This window comes from Astyanax mexicanus, chromosome 11, assembly GCF_023375975.1.
Source record: "Astyanax mexicanus isolate ESR-SI-001 chromosome 11, AstMex3_surface, whole genome shotgun sequence".
NCBI classification, from domain to species: Eukaryota; Metazoa; Chordata; class Actinopteri; order Characiformes; family Acestrorhamphidae; genus Astyanax; species Astyanax mexicanus.
In genome coordinates, this window is record NC_064418.1 from 30,071,836 (window position 1) to 30,090,530 (window position 18,695).

The 18,695-nt window shown below is 38.0% G+C and overlaps 1 protein-coding gene across 2 annotated transcripts in view; it reads left to right on the forward strand.

Annotated features, from left to right (window-relative positions):
• Nucleotides 1–6,129: 6,129 nt before the first annotated feature.
• The window catches only part of kalrna (kalirin RhoGEF kinase a), a 320,295-nt gene continuing 307,729 nt past the window's right edge, over nt 6,130–18,695 (forward strand). The window contains exon 1 of one of the 2 annotated variants that reach the window (XM_007253494.4): nt 6,130–6,651. In XM_007253494.4, the coding sequence (XP_007253556.3) occupies nt 6,579–6,651 (73 nt within the window). In that variant the 5' untranslated portion in view covers nt 6,130–6,578. The remainder of the gene's footprint in view (nt 6,652–18,695) is intronic. The other variant, XM_049485020.1, reaches the window with a different exon arrangement.

Consider the following 18,695-nt stretch of genomic DNA (forward strand, 5'->3'; position numbering starts at 1 on the left):
AATTCCAGTTCCAAATTCCAGTCCAGAGTGCATGAAAAAAAAATATTGTGCATGAAAAAAAATTAGAATGTCATTAAAATGTATTTTATTTCAGTAACTCAGTTCAAAATGTGAAACTCATATTAATATATAGATGTATTAAACACAGGGTGATCTATTTTAAGGGTTTTTTATTTATTTTATCAATAATACGCCCCCCTGCTGATATCCAAACATCTGCATCTCACAGCTATCAAAGGCACATTGCTGCTGATACAGCTAAGCCAATCAGCTCTCTCTCTCTCTCTCTCTTGCCCTGTCTCTAAACCCATACATCACCCAGTGCCCCTCCTAAACAACCCCCCACTTTTTTTTGTCTTTTTCAAATTTGAGCTGAGGGTGGAGTCAGCTAAAATCAAGGGGTTTAGGTGTAAAGAGTTTATCCTGCTTTTGTTGGAGTAACTGCCTCCATGATTTATGTAAGAAAAGGGACGCATTGCAGTTGGAATTTGATTGCATTCAGTAACAATGTTTTTTGGGAGTAACATTATGGTTTGGTGCCAATAATTCATGTTTCTGTATTTTATAGAATCATATTCTTTTGGCATTTCCTCTCTACTGGGACTAGACATAGCTAGACTAGTCAAACATTCATTAGAATGCATTCATTATATTTAAGGTGTCCACAAAGGTGTGCATTGCAGACTAGCACAGACACATCACATTTCCATAATGCAAACAACACTTTTTTATGTATTTTGAGAACCATAATCACTTATTAGTGTATATGATTTACAGCCTAGCACCACAGTAGCATAATAAACAGTCCCATATTCTGAGTTTGAAGCAGAAGAAGGATGATTACTGGCACCCACATGTACACTGGGGCCATCTGTGGGAGGAAACTGGCACCACAGGTAGAGCTGAAATAAATGGCCAACTGCAGTGAATCTGAGTTTGAGTGAAACAAATTGGATACCACCCACAGTATATTTAACTGTGCTGAAATATATTGTCTTGAGATAAATGAACAGTTAGTGCTACATAAATCTGGTACACATATAGGCCTATGACAGCAGCTAAGCAGTCACTGTCTGTACAAGTAATTTGTTATATAGCATTATTCATATATATATATATATATATATATATATATATATATATATATATATATATATATATATATATATATATATATATATATATATATATATGTTTACATACAGTACACCTGTTAAATAAATATAAAAAACTTTTTTTAAATAATGAAAAAAAAAATCCCCCAAAAATTCCATAAATTTGTTGAGTTCAATTTTACTATCACAACCATGCCTGATTACAGCGGACCACAGTGGAAGTTATTATTTACATAGGTTCACTGGTAAACCTTCCCAGGAGTGTCTGGTCTACCAAAATTACTCCAAAAGGGCATGCAAAACTCATCCAGGAGGTTCCAACAAATGAACCCAGAGCAACATTGCAAGAACTGCAGGTCGCATTCGCCTCAGTTAAGGTCAGTGTTAATGATTCAATAATTTGATAGAGGCTGGTCAAACTTTTTATCTTCGGGTGGGTTCCAGGGCAAAAAACTCTGCTGAACAATAATAACACAACGACCCAACTCACATGTACCAACAAACATCTTGGCGATCCCCAGGACTTTGGGTAAATATTCATTGGACTTGCGTGAGAAAAATGCAACATTTTGGAAGGTTTATGTCCCGTTACATCTGGCAAAAATCGGACACGTTTGAATTTTTGTTTCCTTTAATAAATAAATTATAATTTAAAAAGTGTTTTTTAAATATTTACTCAGGTTATCTTTGTCTTATATTGAAGTTTGTTTGATAATAATTAGATCTTCATTAATGAATGGACAATATACGCTTGTACTGTGTACTTTTTCTGCATGGCTGTTGGAGCTCCTGCAGGCCATTTATGTAATGGAGATGAAGCACCACAACATACAAGCACCAGGGGGTCTCCAGTTGGGGTCAAAGTTCAGAATATGATCAATCTGGAATAATGCGTTTCTCAGAGTTTGCAGTGGAAAGAGAAGACCAATAGCAAAGCTGTTTTTTTACATTTCCTCTACAGAGCTTTAAAGCCGTCTCTCTGAAAATGCAAAAAACATTCGGATTATATGTACAAACGACTTATTGCATGTTGTCAACATGATATGTCCAACAGACCGGTGTTCCTGCATATTTGATTTTTTATCTTAAATCAGTCAGCCAGTCATACAAATATGATGAACAGAATGAACATGTATTTCTTTATGTTGCTGCTCTTATAAATAAGGTTTTACAAAATTGAAAGATTTAAACAAAACATTTGCCAACAAGATGCCAAACATGGAAGCTTTAGACACACAATGATTAGAATGACTTTCTTTTGAGATTCTGTTTTAGTTTTTAGACAGAGTAAAGAGAAGACCCCTCACCAAGGCAGAGACACAGCTGAGTAGAAAGACATGAAAATGTAATGTCATGTTTAAAGTTGCACAACCACTCCAGCTCAAGGGCACAATCGTGCAATGCAACCACAATGTGTGCAGTGCCATTATATGTTGTGCCAGCATGTGGTTGTGTGTAAGGGTTTTTAATATTAAGAAGTTTTATTTTTTATGTTTTGATCCAGCAAATATGATTGCGAGGTGAAGTAACAAGCCCAGAATAGTTCATACAGTGAATTTAAAGTGGACATCTTTCTGGACATCTTATTAAAAAGCAACACATAAAATACACACGTCTGTTTCATTAGCATGTCACACAGTGTTGCTTTGAGCGAGTCAGTGTAAGATGGACTTGTGTTCAGTTGTGTGGTTTCACTGGTGTAGCATTACTCACACTTCTGGTGTTAGTGTGGAGGGTGAATAAGGGTCCTACTAGTGGTCTGCCCAATGTAAGAGAGAACTATTGTTTGTTTGTGCTTAATGACTTAATATCTCAAAATAACGACTAAATATTTTTTAAATAATAAGAATGCATGTCAAAACAATGGTATCTTAAAACAATGACTTAGTATTTTAAAATATCAAATTGTTATCTCAAAATAATAAATTAGTTTTTTAAAATAACAACTTGGTATCCCAAAATAATGACTTACTATCTCAAAATAATGACTTACTATCTCAAAATAATGACTTAATATCTCAATGAGATATTAAAAAACCCAGACACCAATGTCAATAGATGTTCATGTCAGGTTGAATGTTGGTCAAGATGTTAGAAGAATTTTTTTTTACATCAGGATAACGTCTAATACTGTTACTAATGTCTAATATTGCTACTACGTGTCTGCAGGGAAGATATCATTTTAAAATAATTAGATAGTATCTCAAAATAATACGATAGCATCTTAAAATAATGACTTATTATTTTAAAATGCTTCAGTATCCTAAAATAACAAATAATTATGTCAAAATAATAAAATAGTATCTCAAAGTAAAGAATGTGAGCACCAAAATAATGACTTAAGTTGTATTTTAAAATAACAACTTTGTATCTCAAAATAATTACTTAATATCTCAAAATAATAAGATAACATTTCAAAAAAACTATTAGTGTCTCATAATAATGACTTGATTTCTCAAAACAATGATTTAATATCTTAAAATAATGATTAGTATCTACAAACAATGATTTAGTATCTCATAATAATGATATTGTGTCTCATAATAATGATTTAATAGCTCATAATAATTATTTAGTGTCTCATAATAATGATTTAGTATTTCAAATTAAGGATTTAATATCTCAAATGATGATTAGTACTGTTTTGGTGTGTGATCTATGATCATTGGTTTGTTTCTGTCTGCTCACATAGCTTGCACTGCTAATATCATTTTTAGCTAAAAAATATAATAATTCTTCCTAAGGTGACCCCAACATTAGAGAAAGTGAAACATTGCTTTTGTTTACACTTACCTAAAGCTCTACATAGCCTGGGTATATACACTTTTTTTCAGGTCAGTTTTTTGGCCCTGGGAAAAAAATCAGAATACTGACTTTTTTTTAGACTAGGCCAGCATTAAAATGTGAAACTATTATGCCCTTACGTCCATATTTAGACTCTCTGTCTCTCTCATCTCTCGAAATCACTGCGAGTGTGTGTGAACACGAAATACGCATGAGCAGAGAGGGCTTCGCTAGAGGGCAGTACAGACCACCATAACTCAGACCCCTCAACTTCACCAGCATTCAGCCTTTACTGATGTACAGCTCTGAGTCTGATACAAATGTGTACACACTTACAGTACACTAACGCTACATTAATACATAAAAACTGCTAAACTCCAGAAAAAGAAAAAGAAAGGAGTTAATATAAATATAAAGAATAGGATAAAGAAAAGATATAAACACTAGTGCATCTCAAAAACGCAATTAAAAAAAGTTACTTTATATGCCAATGAAAACCCAAAAATTTGATTATGTAAGACCAGTTGGTACTCTGGGCAGTGTGCCAAGTCCTGCTGGAAAATGAAATCTGCATCTTCATAAAAAGTTGTCAGCAGTGGGAAATACAAAGTGCTGTAGGATTTTCCAGAAAAACACTGCACTGCCGACTTTGGATGTGATATAACACAGTGCATCAACACCAGCAGATGACATGGCTCTCCAAACCATCACTGATTGTGGAAACTTCACCAGAGCTTAAGCAGTTTGGACTGTGTGCTTCTCCACTCTTCCTCCAGACTCTGGTCCCTTGATTTACAAATGAAATGCATAATGGTTTTTAGCTAGTGTTGGTCCACTGTGTTATATCAAGTCCAAAGTCAGTTCAGTGTTTTCCTGGAAAATCTTACAGCAGTATTTCCCTCTGCTGACAACCTTTATGGAGATGCAGATTTCATTTTCAAGCAGGACTTGTTCTTCCTTTTCACTTCCTTTCTGCAGCCTATCCCAGCCGGCATTGGGCGGAAGGCAGTATACACCCTGGACAGGCCGCCAATCTATCGCAGGGCAGACAGACACACAAAAACAGTCACTCACAATTGCACAGGGGGTAATTTCATCCAATACCCAATTCGCCTAAACATACCGTTTTTGGACTATGGGAGGAAACCAGACCACCCGGAGTAAACCCACGTGACTTACTATCTTAGTATCTAAAAATTATGATCTAGCATCTCAAAACAATGAATCTCAAAGTATCTCAATGAATTTCAATGACATACCCAGCTGGCCACCAACGTCAATAGACATTTATTTCAGGTTGAATGTTGGTCACGACGTCAGATGACAAATCAGCATAACCCTTTAATACTGTTATGTGCCTGCAGGGATAGCATCTCAAAACAATGACTTAGTATCTCAAAATAATCAGTCAGTATCTGAAAATACCAAAATAAGGACTTCATATCTCAAGACAATGACATACTAATTAGTATCTCAAAATAATGACAGTGTATCAAAACAATGGGATAGCATCTGAAAATAACAACTTGACTCAAAATAAGGGCTCAGTGTCTCAAAAAAAAAAAACTTAGTATCTCCAAATAATGAGGCAGTATCTGAAAATAACGACTTATTATCTCAAAATAATAGGATAGCATCTAAAAATAATGACTCAAAATAATGGCTTACTATCTCAACATAACAACTTAGTACATAATAATAATGAGGTAGCATCTCTAAATAACGACTCAGAATCTCAAAATAAAGACTTAGTGTCTCAAAATAATAAGCAGCTCAAAATAACGACTTGGTATTTTAAAACATTGGTTAATATCTCAAAAGAACGAGAATGCATTTTAAAATAATGACTCAGTATCGACTTAGTACTTAAAATAACGAGATTACTTAATAGTGAGGGGAAAAAACGTATTTTAGTTGGGGTAATGGGCTTCTATAACTTTCCGCACAAATACAAAAGCCCAATTTCTTGTAACACTGATGGTACACTCGCGCTGTACTCTGGAAATCTGATAAGCTTCTTGCACCTTCGTTTTCTGACATTGTTGTTTACACGTGAAAGTGTTTAGTACACTAATATTCCCTGGCTTGTGTTGTATATTCCCTTATTCAGTATAAATAGAAAGAGGGGGAAGACTGGGCGGAATGGAGCCAAACACATCGGCTTGTTTTGGTGACATCACCAGCTAGCCTGCTGGCTTGCTTGCTTTCTTCCTTCGCTGCTGCTGCATCCATAGCTTACGACCTACAGCCTGCTGCTGTTTCCCTCCACTGACTGACTGACTGACTGAAAGCTGCTGCTGCTGCTGGGCTCCTGCCTCGGTAGTGTGCTGTTCGGTTCCGGGCTGGTTCCGCGGGTCGGCTCGTTCGGAGCTCTTCTTCAGCTGCAGTGGACGGGTCGGAACTGCTCGGTATCAGTGAGGGGCGCTTTAGAGTGCCCTCCTGGAGGAGGCAGGAGGAGGAGGAGGAGGTGGGGGAACAATAGGAGCCGGCGGCGGTAGCAGGACGCGGACACACTCACTCACTCACACTCACACACTGAGATATATATCTCTCCAAGGCAGGGATGGGGAGGCTTTAACGCTCGCTGCTTCGTTTTCCTTTGCGGTACGGCTCGCTTTTCTCTGGATTTACTTGCTGCAGGGTTTTAACGGGAGCTGGGAAATCTCCGAGCCGGGAGAGATGAACAGCGGCGGGGAGGCAGCCGAGGAGGGGGGTCCCAACGACCCGGACACGGAGGCGTTCTTCAAAACAGGTAGGTTTGGATGGATGGAGAGGAGGAAGAGAAAGAGGAGGAGGAGGAGATCAGGAGGTCTGATATATGGATAAAACAAAGAAAAAAGCTAAACTTAACGAAAGAACAACAATAAAACCATCTACCAAGTCCTGAACGTGTGGCTAAGAACGTGTAAGGAGAAGGTTTGATGGAAACCCAATGACCCCCGTGCTTTGTGCTCTCTGAATACTTATCTATCTAAACGAAGAAAGAAAGAAATAAGACGATTTGTGCTGTTTCTTGCTGGATTTCTGGAAAAATAAGACCTTGCTCTACAGTGTAGTAGTGTTGGAGGCTGGGTATATAGTAGGCGATGCCCGGGCTTTGTTTGACACCTCCACTTCTTCCTGTCAAATGCTCCACTCACACATTCACTAATTCGCCTCTAGATCCTAAACACACACTTATAATGTGTATCCAATCTTCTTAAAAACAAAATATACCCCCAGTCTGTTGTTTTAAGTGATGTAGGCTACAAGAAACCTCCAACTGGTTCCTTAAAAAGCCTAAAAGCTGTAGCTGGAAAGGAAGAGAAAGAAAGATATTCTTCTATTTGCTTACATATTCATTGATTTATCGATTCATTGATAGGAAGCAAGATGATGTTGACGCCACAAATGCATTTGTTTTGGGATGATTCCATTAAGAACGCTTTGGTGTGTGATTTATGAATCTGCTCTGTTGTGTCTTGGTTTGTTTATGTCTGCTTACAGTAGAAACTTGCTTTGACTTGAGTGGGCTGCTCTGAGATCAGAAAATTTCTCTCATTTCTACAGCCTTGCCAGTGGATAGCACTCATCATCATGTCTCAAATCACCATCAAAGTACTGTAGTTCGTCACTTGCCAAAGGAAAAAAAAGCATTTGTTTTCAAAATCATTACTTTACAGGATAAGAAAGCAAGGGTTTCTAATCTCTAATGGAAGTCATTGATTTGAGTGGGCTGCTCTGAGATCAGAATATTTCTATCATTTTTACAGCCTTGGCAATGGATAGCACTCATCATCACGTCCTGAGTCACCATCAAAGTACTGTATATTGTCATTTGCCTAATTTCCTAATCTCTAATGGTAGTCATTGTATGTAAAACACTGTTAATATTTTAGTCATTTTGGAGCATTTTTATTCGTCCACTCATCTTGAAGTGTTCATACAAATGTTCAAATGATGTAGTAAACTACAAACTCAATGAAAGTGAAGATACAGATTTTTCTTTGGGCAGCAACAATATGGTGCTCTAGAAAATGCATTGAATCTGTGTAGAACAGTTCTAAACATCATTAACACATGAATGATTCTTTGCCTAGTTAAATGGTGTACACTCCTTAAAAATGTATATAACCTACAAAGAGAGTAGATGCATTTAACAAGGAAGCAACCTTCCCTTTTTTTAATCAAATAGTTATGTGGATTGTCACAGTTATATACAGAACCATACCTTTATTAAACTACTCCTTAATAAAGATCCTCTTGTTCTAAAAGTACCTTTAATATGAGTTGAATCTGAACAACAGCGACAACAGTATACAAAAAGCACTCCACCACAACACAAGGACACACCCCAGTAGTCACAACACTCTGCTGCTTGTGTCAGAGCTGCCTGGCACCTCCATTTTTCATGCCTTTCATACATACCGTGATAGAAGTTTGCCATAAATCATAGCAATTCATATTCTCAGGGTGTGCCCGCATTCTACACAAGATCATTGCTTTGATGATTAGCAGGAAAGCCTTTCCATGTAACTGTGTCACTCTACGGCGTGTGCCTGAATGAAACAGGGGTTTCTGGTTTTCAGCTGAAGCTCATGTTCAAAAAGCGAGTCATCCTCCTTTCTTTTCTTTTTATGTGGCACCTTAATGCAGACCAGCTTCTTTTGCCTCTTTGAGCGTAACCATCTGAAAGCTGAATAAGTAATGATGAGGGGCTCGTGGAAGTGTTGAGCGACACATTGTGTTGTGGCCGCTTTCAGGGTGCCCACCGCAGCTACTCTGAACAAACCTTGCCTCCGCTCAGTCTGAACCTAAGGAGGCCTAAAGCTAAACCACAGCTGCTGTGAACTACCGAGACTTTGCTCAGCATACAGCTGTAGAATTAAGAGTCCAGAACATAGAGGCCCATGTTGGACTGTGGACGAGCTGTAGAAGCTGATTCTTCATTCGTTCAGTCTGGATGTGGAGCCTGAGCTGTAAAGACTATGGCAGTGCTTATTGGGAAGGGGGCTTTCAGATGACTTACAGATGGTGTGGAGGTCTGAGAGAGTTATCAGAGAGGAGAGAAGGCTAACCCTAGCCTTTGCTGTGGTTCAGCCCGGCAGATATAAGGACATCTGCCTCTGCCAGCACAGGGAGATGTCGTCAACCAATTGTATTGATACGTTATGGCAGCCTTAGCCCCAGGGGAGGCCGAGAGATGTGGAGAGGGAGGGAGAGAGGGATATAGTTGGGCAGAGATAGAGATGGATAGAGAGTCAGGCTGTATGACATGGGTGATATATGTGTTTCGGTATGGTGGACTTAACGGACAAAAAACACAAACACAGAAACAGCCATCAGGAAGTTTGTTTGGTAGTCTGTAACCTAGTACTAAAAAATAAACATTTATTGATCATTAGCATGGAGATTATTTGTATAATGTCTAATGTGATGTTAGTACTGGTGCGAGAATATAAAAAAATCTAAAATTGTCTCAGTATGATATGGTGTTATTTCTATCCCTTTTCTGCCCAGTTTATACTAATAGCTTCAAATGTCAGAGGTCCAAATTTCTTATTTCTACCCCCCACAACTCAGATTTCCTACTTTGAAAGGTTGCAAAGGATGACCAATCACTAAGTTTTAAATCCAAGATGGCTGCACTGCACTTTAATAGTTTTAAAACAGTAGTGTTACTAGTAAGGGCATTGCTAACAGCGCTAACCTGTGACATAAAATGCAGAAAATATTTGGTCTGGATTTACAAAAAACTGATAAATGTCTGTCAACCAGTTGTCGCAAAAGTTTAGCTAAAAATCTTAAGCTAATTGTTTATTTGTGTCACCACAAACAGGTAATGAGACTGGATGCAAGCGCAGACAGATCTTTATTCCAAAAAACACAAACCAAAAGGCAAGCAAGGGTTGATTCACAAGCAAACAGGGTAATCAGAGGCTGAGGCTGAGACTAAGACATGGTCAAAAAACAAAGCAAAAGTTCAAAATACCAAAATAAACGTCTGGAAGATAATTCTCAGAGCTTAGAGTTCAACAGAAATACTAAGACTTTTCTAAGAGTCTTTAGGCTGGATTTTCTTTAAAGGTGATCAGAATTCTGGTGATGCCAAGTGCTATTGGGCAAAAGAGGGTGAAGTTGGTGGGCTGACAACTGGATATACATTTTGAAATGCTTTAAAATGATCTAAATGTGTAATTAGAACACAGCCATCTTGAGTATGATGCCAATCCCATCTCCAGCATTCATCTTCTGATGTAAATGGAATGAATGAATGTTAGAGTGTGACAAATTAAGCGACCATTCAAAGACAATGGGAAAGGGGGGGGGGGTGTGAATATTGAAACCGTCACACTCTCAGATATGGTATTGAAAAAAGTAGTCTCCTAGTCAGGATTAACCCACAATATAGTGTGAAGCCCTAACAGAGAAATAGGCAGACAAAGACTGACAGAGCTGCACTGAGACATAGAGAGTGATCTAGAGTGAGACAGACAAGTAGAAGACCAAAACAGTCAGAATGAAAGGGCTCATAAAGGCCTCCTCATCCGTGGCTCCTCCAACAGCAGTGGGTGTTTGCCCTCAGAGAGAAAAGCATTACGTGGCTGAGTGAGCAGTAATCCGTTCACAAACGGCTGCCTGAATGAGTTGAAGTGGTTTTATGTCCTCAGCCTTACGGCAGCCTCTTTTTCTGCATCTGTGGCGCTTGCAGCCAAATTAACCTCTAACCAAACTCATGCTCACCATGTGTGAGGAAGCTTTAACCTATAGTAGCGTCCATTAGCACATGGCTACCTCCCTTCAACTTCTTTTTCCATGCCATCTGAGGTAAATAATTGGAAGGGATCTGTGTTTCTTCTACCTTCATTTAGTTATAATGATTTACTGTGAGGCATCCTATTCCTAGCTATTAAAAAAGGAATCTTTTGAGACACAGCTGCTGATTTTTAACAAGGCGAGCTGCTTTCTGGATCCGAGCAAGAGGCGGATGTCTCCTCAGGTAATAACAGGAGCAGATTGGCACAGTACAACCCTCCAATCAATACCTGTATGGCTTTAGCCTTTTTGTCAACAATAATCGCCTCCCTGCCAGGCTGATAGACTACAGCTGCAGCTGCCTGGCTCCTGTTCCTGCTCTTCCTCTCCAAAAGCTACTTCACTCGGAGCAAGGAGGATTTTCTTTATTGATTACCTAATCGCTCAGTGTGCTGGGATCAGGGCCAGGGCCTCAGAAGCCATTAATGATGTCATAAAGAAATCAGCCCTTCAGGTGCAGATAGTGACGTGACAAGGCTATTCTTAATGACCTGATCTAAATGGTAAGATTATTTAGGGATTTGAGCTCTCTAGCTCTCAGTGCTCAGTTGCAGCCCATATGTAATTGGATGGTGACAGCGTGTTTTGTTTTGGCTTTGCTCTCCAGCACATTTTAAGTGAGACAATTAAGATGAGGTGCAACTTGTATGCTTTGATTTCAGAAACTTGTATTGTTGTATTGCTTGAATTTGTGGACTTATATCAGAACCCTGGGCTAATTTTGCACATAGTCTTGTCATTTTTGAGTCAGCTAGGCTGCTATGTAAGCGTCAGCTTTCACTGAGTTAGATTATAGTAAATTATACAAAAAAGCTATAGTAATGTATTTTTTTATATATATTTACCTCAGCTAATAAATTATATGTGAGTTGTCTTAAATTATTAAGATATGTGTGGAGGTGTGGTTGATTGATGCCAAATGAGTGTGAGTGATTAGAAGATGTTTAGAAAGGAGTGATGTGATGTTATTCTGTGTAGATTAACATCTAGCACTCGTTTGACTTTAAAAGAAAATGTTTTTTTTTTAAGAATTACAGTTTTGTTTACTAAGACGCCTAGTAATTCCGGTTTGCCTTATAGTCTGAAAAATACGGGAAATGATGTTTTCTATTGACATGAGAACCAACGTTGAGTTTTCAGTGGTCTATAAGATCGCTGGGTGAAGAATTGCACCAAGTGCCATATTTTCCTGACACTCTGTCACAACAAGGCCTGGAAGGTTATTGCTCATCCAGTGCTGTATGTGACGCATCGAGCTGTTAGTTGGTGGTATTTAATGTGTGACTCTTTGACACGTGGTTAAGGAGACAGATGAATCTGGTCACATGAGAAAAGAGCTGTGTAATGACTGTGCTTAAATATTAATGACTAAACCACAGCATATATTTCTATAACTGTACTGCTAGTGGTTTACTATGGCACAGTTACACCCCTACAGTTTAGCACTGCATTTACATTCAGACCTGGCTGACTGGATTCATTGACTGCATTGAGTGGCGGGTAAATTCTGCTGTGACAGACCTTGGCTTTCTTCCAGCTGTGTGTGTGTGTGTGTGTGTGTGTGTGTGTGTGTGTTTGTGTGTGTGGGTGCACCCTCCTCCCCTCCCACATCATGGCGTCTTTTAGTGCCCCCACACACTCGCAGTCTCCAACATGGGGAGAACAATAGGGCGAAACAGGCCACTGTCAGCCGGGACAAAGAACACACCCATGATTTGGCCTCATTGTTTGTGTATGAGTGAGTGTGTGTGTGCGTCCTTTTTTCCCTTTGTGTCTGTCGTTTTGTATCGGTCTACGCTCTCTTTTTCCCCTGCTACATGCCCAGTCCTTTCTCTCCCTCTTACTCACCCTCTTGCATGTACACACACTAACACACAGACTCTGACGCACACACACAACCACTGTTGTAGAGGCAGATGGCTAATTGGCCAGTGTAAGCCACATGGGTAATAAAGCGAGTGAGAGGAGATTTGACTGGATTATGGAGTCATGATCTGATATTGAGGGAGAAAGTGGGAAGGAGGAACAGCGAGGGAGACAGAGAGGGCTTTCCTGTCCTTCTTAAGCAGCCTGTAGTCTCCGCCGTCACCCTGAGGAACCATATGCCTGTGCAAGGCCAGTGCAGTGAGACAGTTAGCGCTGGTGGCTAATGGAGTCAGAGCCTATTAGCTGAGGTTCTGAATGAGGCTTTCTGATGGATTGGGAGAACGATGCCCTAGAGGCCTCTGAGTGTTCGTCTGCGCCTCTGCTGATAAGGGGTTTGTGGCACTTTGCATTTTTACCAGCTAACGGCTAAATCTGCTTGGCAATTTTGGGGTTATTTGGGTTATACTGCCTCGTCCTAATTTGCCAGTGTGTTTAAAGAAGAAAAAAAACATGTTTATGGACTAGAGTGGTTAATAATGTAGAAAAAAAATATTGCTAGACATGTACTGCAAGTACTTAAGCACATCAGGGATGCACCAAAATGTTTTTTTTTGGCCAATATCCAGGAAAATTAAACATTTGCAGAAGGCAGAACACCGAATGCCAAACACATTGTTTCTCATTGGTTTTCATGGCTTTTCAAAGGTTAAGCAAAACTACAATATCAATATAAATATTGGTAACACTTTCTATGGAAATAATATCAGAACCATTTTTGAATATCGTGAATGATATTATACCCTAAAATATTTTGCCATATATATATATCAGGGCACTACTACTTTTTTGCTGTTTTTAGCAAAAGAAAAATTCACACTGTTCTCATTTCCCATTATATATCTACTAGAGACAGATTATATCTGTCCAGTTTTATTTATTTAACTTCAATCCTGGATATATGCAGATATATGGAGTGCGTTATTAGTTTCATGACATTCTGGATCATTCTGATAAAAATTTATTTTCATTTTGTTGCAGTAGTGTATTCTTGATTTTTAAAAAATATATATAATTCAGTGTTTTGTCATATCTCCAAAAGTATCTGTATCCCGAAAATACCATGAAATATCGTGATATTATTTTAGGGCCATATCGCCCACCCCTAATATAGATGTCATGTCTATACAATATCACTATAAATATACTGGTAACATTATTATATTATATTATATTATATTATATTATATTATAATGCATTCATAAAGCATTATGAACATGAATTATAAATATTTATTTTAAAAAAATATAACACATTATAGTCTTGTTTTTTATGCATTATGAATCGTGATAATAATGCATTATCATCTGTGTTCCTAAGATGTTATATGTCAATGCCAAGAACCTTAACAAAGCTGCCTTATCACAGCATGCTTAAATTACTTTAAACCACTCATAAATTATACTTATGTTAAATATTATAATAACTTATATTCATTTATAGTTTGACATTGTACACTTTAAGTAAAGTGACAGATGTCCATCATGGAAATATACAGTATTAGTAATGACTGATATATGATTATTAATCTGGATGTGTAACATATATTACAAGCACAGCTCATGATGCATTATAATTACAATTCATTGCTATAATGGGTTATACATTTTAATAGTTATTCATAGCCAAGTTTATACTGCCTTATAAATACAATATAATGTGTTATGAGTATGGTTATATAGCCTAATAGACACAACGTTCATTGAACATGTTTAGCATGTGACTTAAAGTAGATTACTCATTGTTCAGTAAAAATTCATTTCTTTAACTAATGTCACTTACCGGACAAATAATGCTGATTGCAGAGCGTTTCATTCATCCCTAAAGCACATATGCTTTATATCACTGTAAAATAAAATGCTGTTTTACACTTTTTGCCATAAGTTGAAGTTTTTCTACATTTTATCACAATGTTGCGATGCATGGATTAAAAGAAAAGCTACAGAATTATAAAAAATTTCTTTGACTCCCATTAATAGTTAAAACTTTTAAAACCATTTTGGAAATACAAGGGTTTTGCGAGAGAGCAACATTAACCATTAAATAGTGTACTTAAAAATCAATGCATTTTTTTACAGTCTAGTCAGTATTCATAACATGAAATGCAAGGTTTTATGAAGATGGTATTGGCATATAGGCCCTTATAATAAAGCAATGGACATTGCAGTCACATCCATCATGTTGATGAAGGTGATTCTATTTATAGCCTGTTATGAATAATCGTTTCCATGTAACATGCTTTTAAGATACGCAGTTAAGAACACTATATATCAGTTAATTGAAACCTGATGCCCTCTAGAGCAAAGTAATCATTTTCATACGTAAGAACATACATTATTTCATTATTTATCATATCACTTGGGAAGCTGGATTGAATGTTTCTTTTATTCAACTAATATTAGGTGTTTTAACAAGGATTCTGCTTAATGAGGTCCTTTCAAAATTTCAGAATGACACTTCATAACAGTCTCATAGCAAATATGAGATTGCTATTGCAGAAATAATGTTGGGGTAAAAACTTCAGTATAAAAGCCCATGCAGATACTGACATAACCTATTAAGCCTATCAAAAATGCTATTAAATGCTTATACAAGTGTCATGAAATCTTCATATATGGTAACGTCCAATATCATATCTCCAAAAGCTGCAGACAACAATACACCTATAAGACTTATATAAAATACTTAAGCTTGGGATGACAAGCTTAGAACCCAGGAGCAATAGCGTTTAGATTCTTTAGATCATCTCAGCCATTGACTGGCCCCTGGACACACACTATGGGCCCTGGTGAACCACAATGCTCTTTGCTACCTTGCACCCCTTCAACAGTCTATTTAAACTCAACAGTAAACAGAAGAATAAAGAATAAAATTATATTGCTGTTAAGATACGAATGTGCCAAAATCAGAGCTCACCTGGAGCTTAAAGGGATGGACAAGTGACGTCAATTAAGACAATTAATACATGTCGTGTTTCTGTGTTTATCTTTTCCCTCTCTGTTCTTCCACATGCTCCCGTCTGTGTCTTCTTACCTGTTCATTTGTAGCTCTTCCCCCTTGTTATCCTGTCTCAGGTGGTTCCCGTTTCCCATTTCCTGTTTTGTTCCATGTGTATTTCTAATCTGTGTGTTTTCTTTCTGCTTGTCGGTTCTTGGACAATGTTACGTCTGTTAGGTTGTTGGTTTTCTTTGTATTCCTTGTTTCTATGTTTTGGTTCTATTTCTGGTTCTTGGTTTGTTTTCTCGTTTATCTTATTGTTAATTAATACCTTGCATTTGCATCTGCTCTCCGTGTCCTCTCCTTGCTCCCTGCTAGTTCCTGAGACTTTTGCACCCATTACAATATCAATGACACACCAACATGCCCTAAAGCCATCTACATGATCTGCTATTGGCTGGTGCGCTATAGATCACTTAAATAGGGCCCTATATTTCCAAATGTTTTGGATGCATTCAAACTGACGATTTTCCATGATATCCGTGATTTTGGAAGAAACAATGAATAAGAAGGTGTCCAAATACTTTTTTGTCTATATAGAGTAACTACAGTAGACCTGAGTTGGAGTGATCAAAAGAAGGATTCCAATGGTTCACTGGTTTTATGTTAGTGATCGCATGACAGGCAGACTATGCCCATGTCTGCCAGCCTTCCAGTTCCTATTGCTGGTTGATTTACTAAAGGATTTGCACTGAAATCTGAAGCACAGAACTCCATGTCTCTTGTATATGAAGTAGATTAAGCGTTTTTTTTTTTTTTTCATAAGACAGCACACTGAAAAAGAGTGTCATGAAACAAATGCACATGAATTAAAAATGTCACATCAACACAGTTGCTGTATTTCAGTTTACTTGTTGTGGCAGGAACTGTACTGACACATTTTATTCATGTGAATCAGGTTGAATCACGTTAATTCAAAGCGCACTGTTTTCTTTCTTTTTTTTTAAGTGACTCTAGAAGTGTTGAACAGTGTAGAGCCTATTTGTGCAGCTGCAGAGGATTTCAGCTTGATTTGTGTCTGCTGCGAAGCCGATCTTTTTTGCTGTCTTATAGTTGCGATTAAAGATGAAAAGTATTTCCAGACGTACTGAGCTGAAGAGGATTTGAACGGGACTGTCTGATCCCGCTACAAATTGGAATGCAAACATGAAATGACAGAGCTAAGCTCTTAACACTGTTTAATCTGCACTAAGTACCTTCTCTTTTCGTGACTGTACACCTATTGATTGTAGTCCCAGCAGCGTTCAGTGGTTTATGTGGGGTCAGCCTGTTTTTATTTTACAGATACAGTGTGTTCAATAATTATATGTGCTATATATTGTACTGTGAGTTATGGGTCAACATATTGTTTGTATTGATATAAGGAAATCTATTGAATTGTATTGATTTTATATTGAGTTTTGCGAACCACAATGCAAAGGATCAAATTACAGCTAATGAAAAAAATGCTTTACCACAAATACTCCACTACTTTCTGTCTTTTTGACACTTTTCCAATTTTGGACTGTTCCCAAGATCCATGTCATGGTCTCGTCCTGTTTTTGTGTCCCTCTGGTCTGTCTCTGTGTCTTACCTGCCCTCATATTTGTTTATTTACCCTGTTTGTCTCCGCTTCTGTCTTCTGTCTTCTCACCTGTTCGTTTTTAGCCCCGCCTCCTTGTTACCCAGTCCCAGGTGTTTCCTGTTACCTATCCCCATCTGTGTGTATATATAGTCCCCCTTGTTTCAGTTTTGCTAATCTGTGGTTGTACGTTCTAACATCAGTCAGGTTTCGTGTTCCCATGTTATGTATTTTATCCGTGTTTCTTTTTGTTTCAGTTTTTAGTTCTTTGTTCTTTGTTCTTTGTTGTTTATTTTGTGTTTTCTCTCCGATAAATTCTCACAAGTGCATCCACTCTCCATGTCTCCTTCCTGCTCCCTAACTGACAGTCCACCTCACCTGATGCTGCACTCTTTTTTTTTTCCTATTTTCTCCCACTCATTAGGATTCCCCCTTTCACCAGGAGGGTGAAGACTAGCACATGCCTCCTCTGATACATATGAAGTCAGCCACCGCTTCTTTTTGAACTACTGCTGATGAAGCATTGCCGAGTAGCATCACAGCGCGCTCGGAGTAAAACGCAGCGACACGGCACCGATACATCAGCTCACAGATGCCTTGAGCTGATCTACATCACCCTTTGGAGTAATGTGGGAAGAGAGCGCCATCTACCCATCCAGAGAGAGAGCAATTCCAATTGTGCTCTTTCTGGGCTCCGGTAGCCGATGGCAAGCTACATGAACAGAATTCGAACTGGCGATCTTCTGATCATAGTGGCACTGATGCTGCATTCTAATGCTCATCAAAATGTTGTATGTACTAGATGGTTGTCTATTACATACAACTTAGGTACTTAAGCACACAGTAAGCATGGAGATAATAAAGGATAGGATAGGAGTTCAAGTTATTCACAAACACTGCAGAAGATGAAACTAAATTATTTAAAATTAGTCAGCTAGGCTTTATAGTGTAATAATAAAACAAAAATATTATTAAAACTGATTTTTAAAAAAATACAGAAAGCTAAACATTACTTTAGGTCTTTACCTAAAAATGTATTTATATTTGTCAGTCTGTTACCAATGTTATTTTTACTCATGTAGTTTGGACTTATCACATTTTATGTGACATTTTATACCCAATCATTTTTATTTTTAAAGTGCATTCAGTGCTTTTCTTCACTCTGTGTTCTGTGGAATTCCCATCTCTAAGGAATACTCTGCCATGAGAGCAGGCGTTAGCCAGGCTATATCAGGATGTGAATGTTATCGTGGGCTGAGTGCATTGTCTCATAATTGAATTCTCCTAATGCTGAGTTAGATAAGGACTGGCAGCAGTCTTGGGAGTCTGCTGTATGATTGCTGTGTTTTAGCAGGGGTGGGAAAATGGCCTTGTGCTAAAAGCTATTGATTTTCTATACTTGTATACTCATATCCTTGTGTGTGTGTGTTTAGTGTGTGTGTGCTTGTCTGTTTGTAGCTGCCAGCAGCAGAAAGAGAGTAGTATGACGTAATACCGTATCAGTGCAGGCAGACAGGTC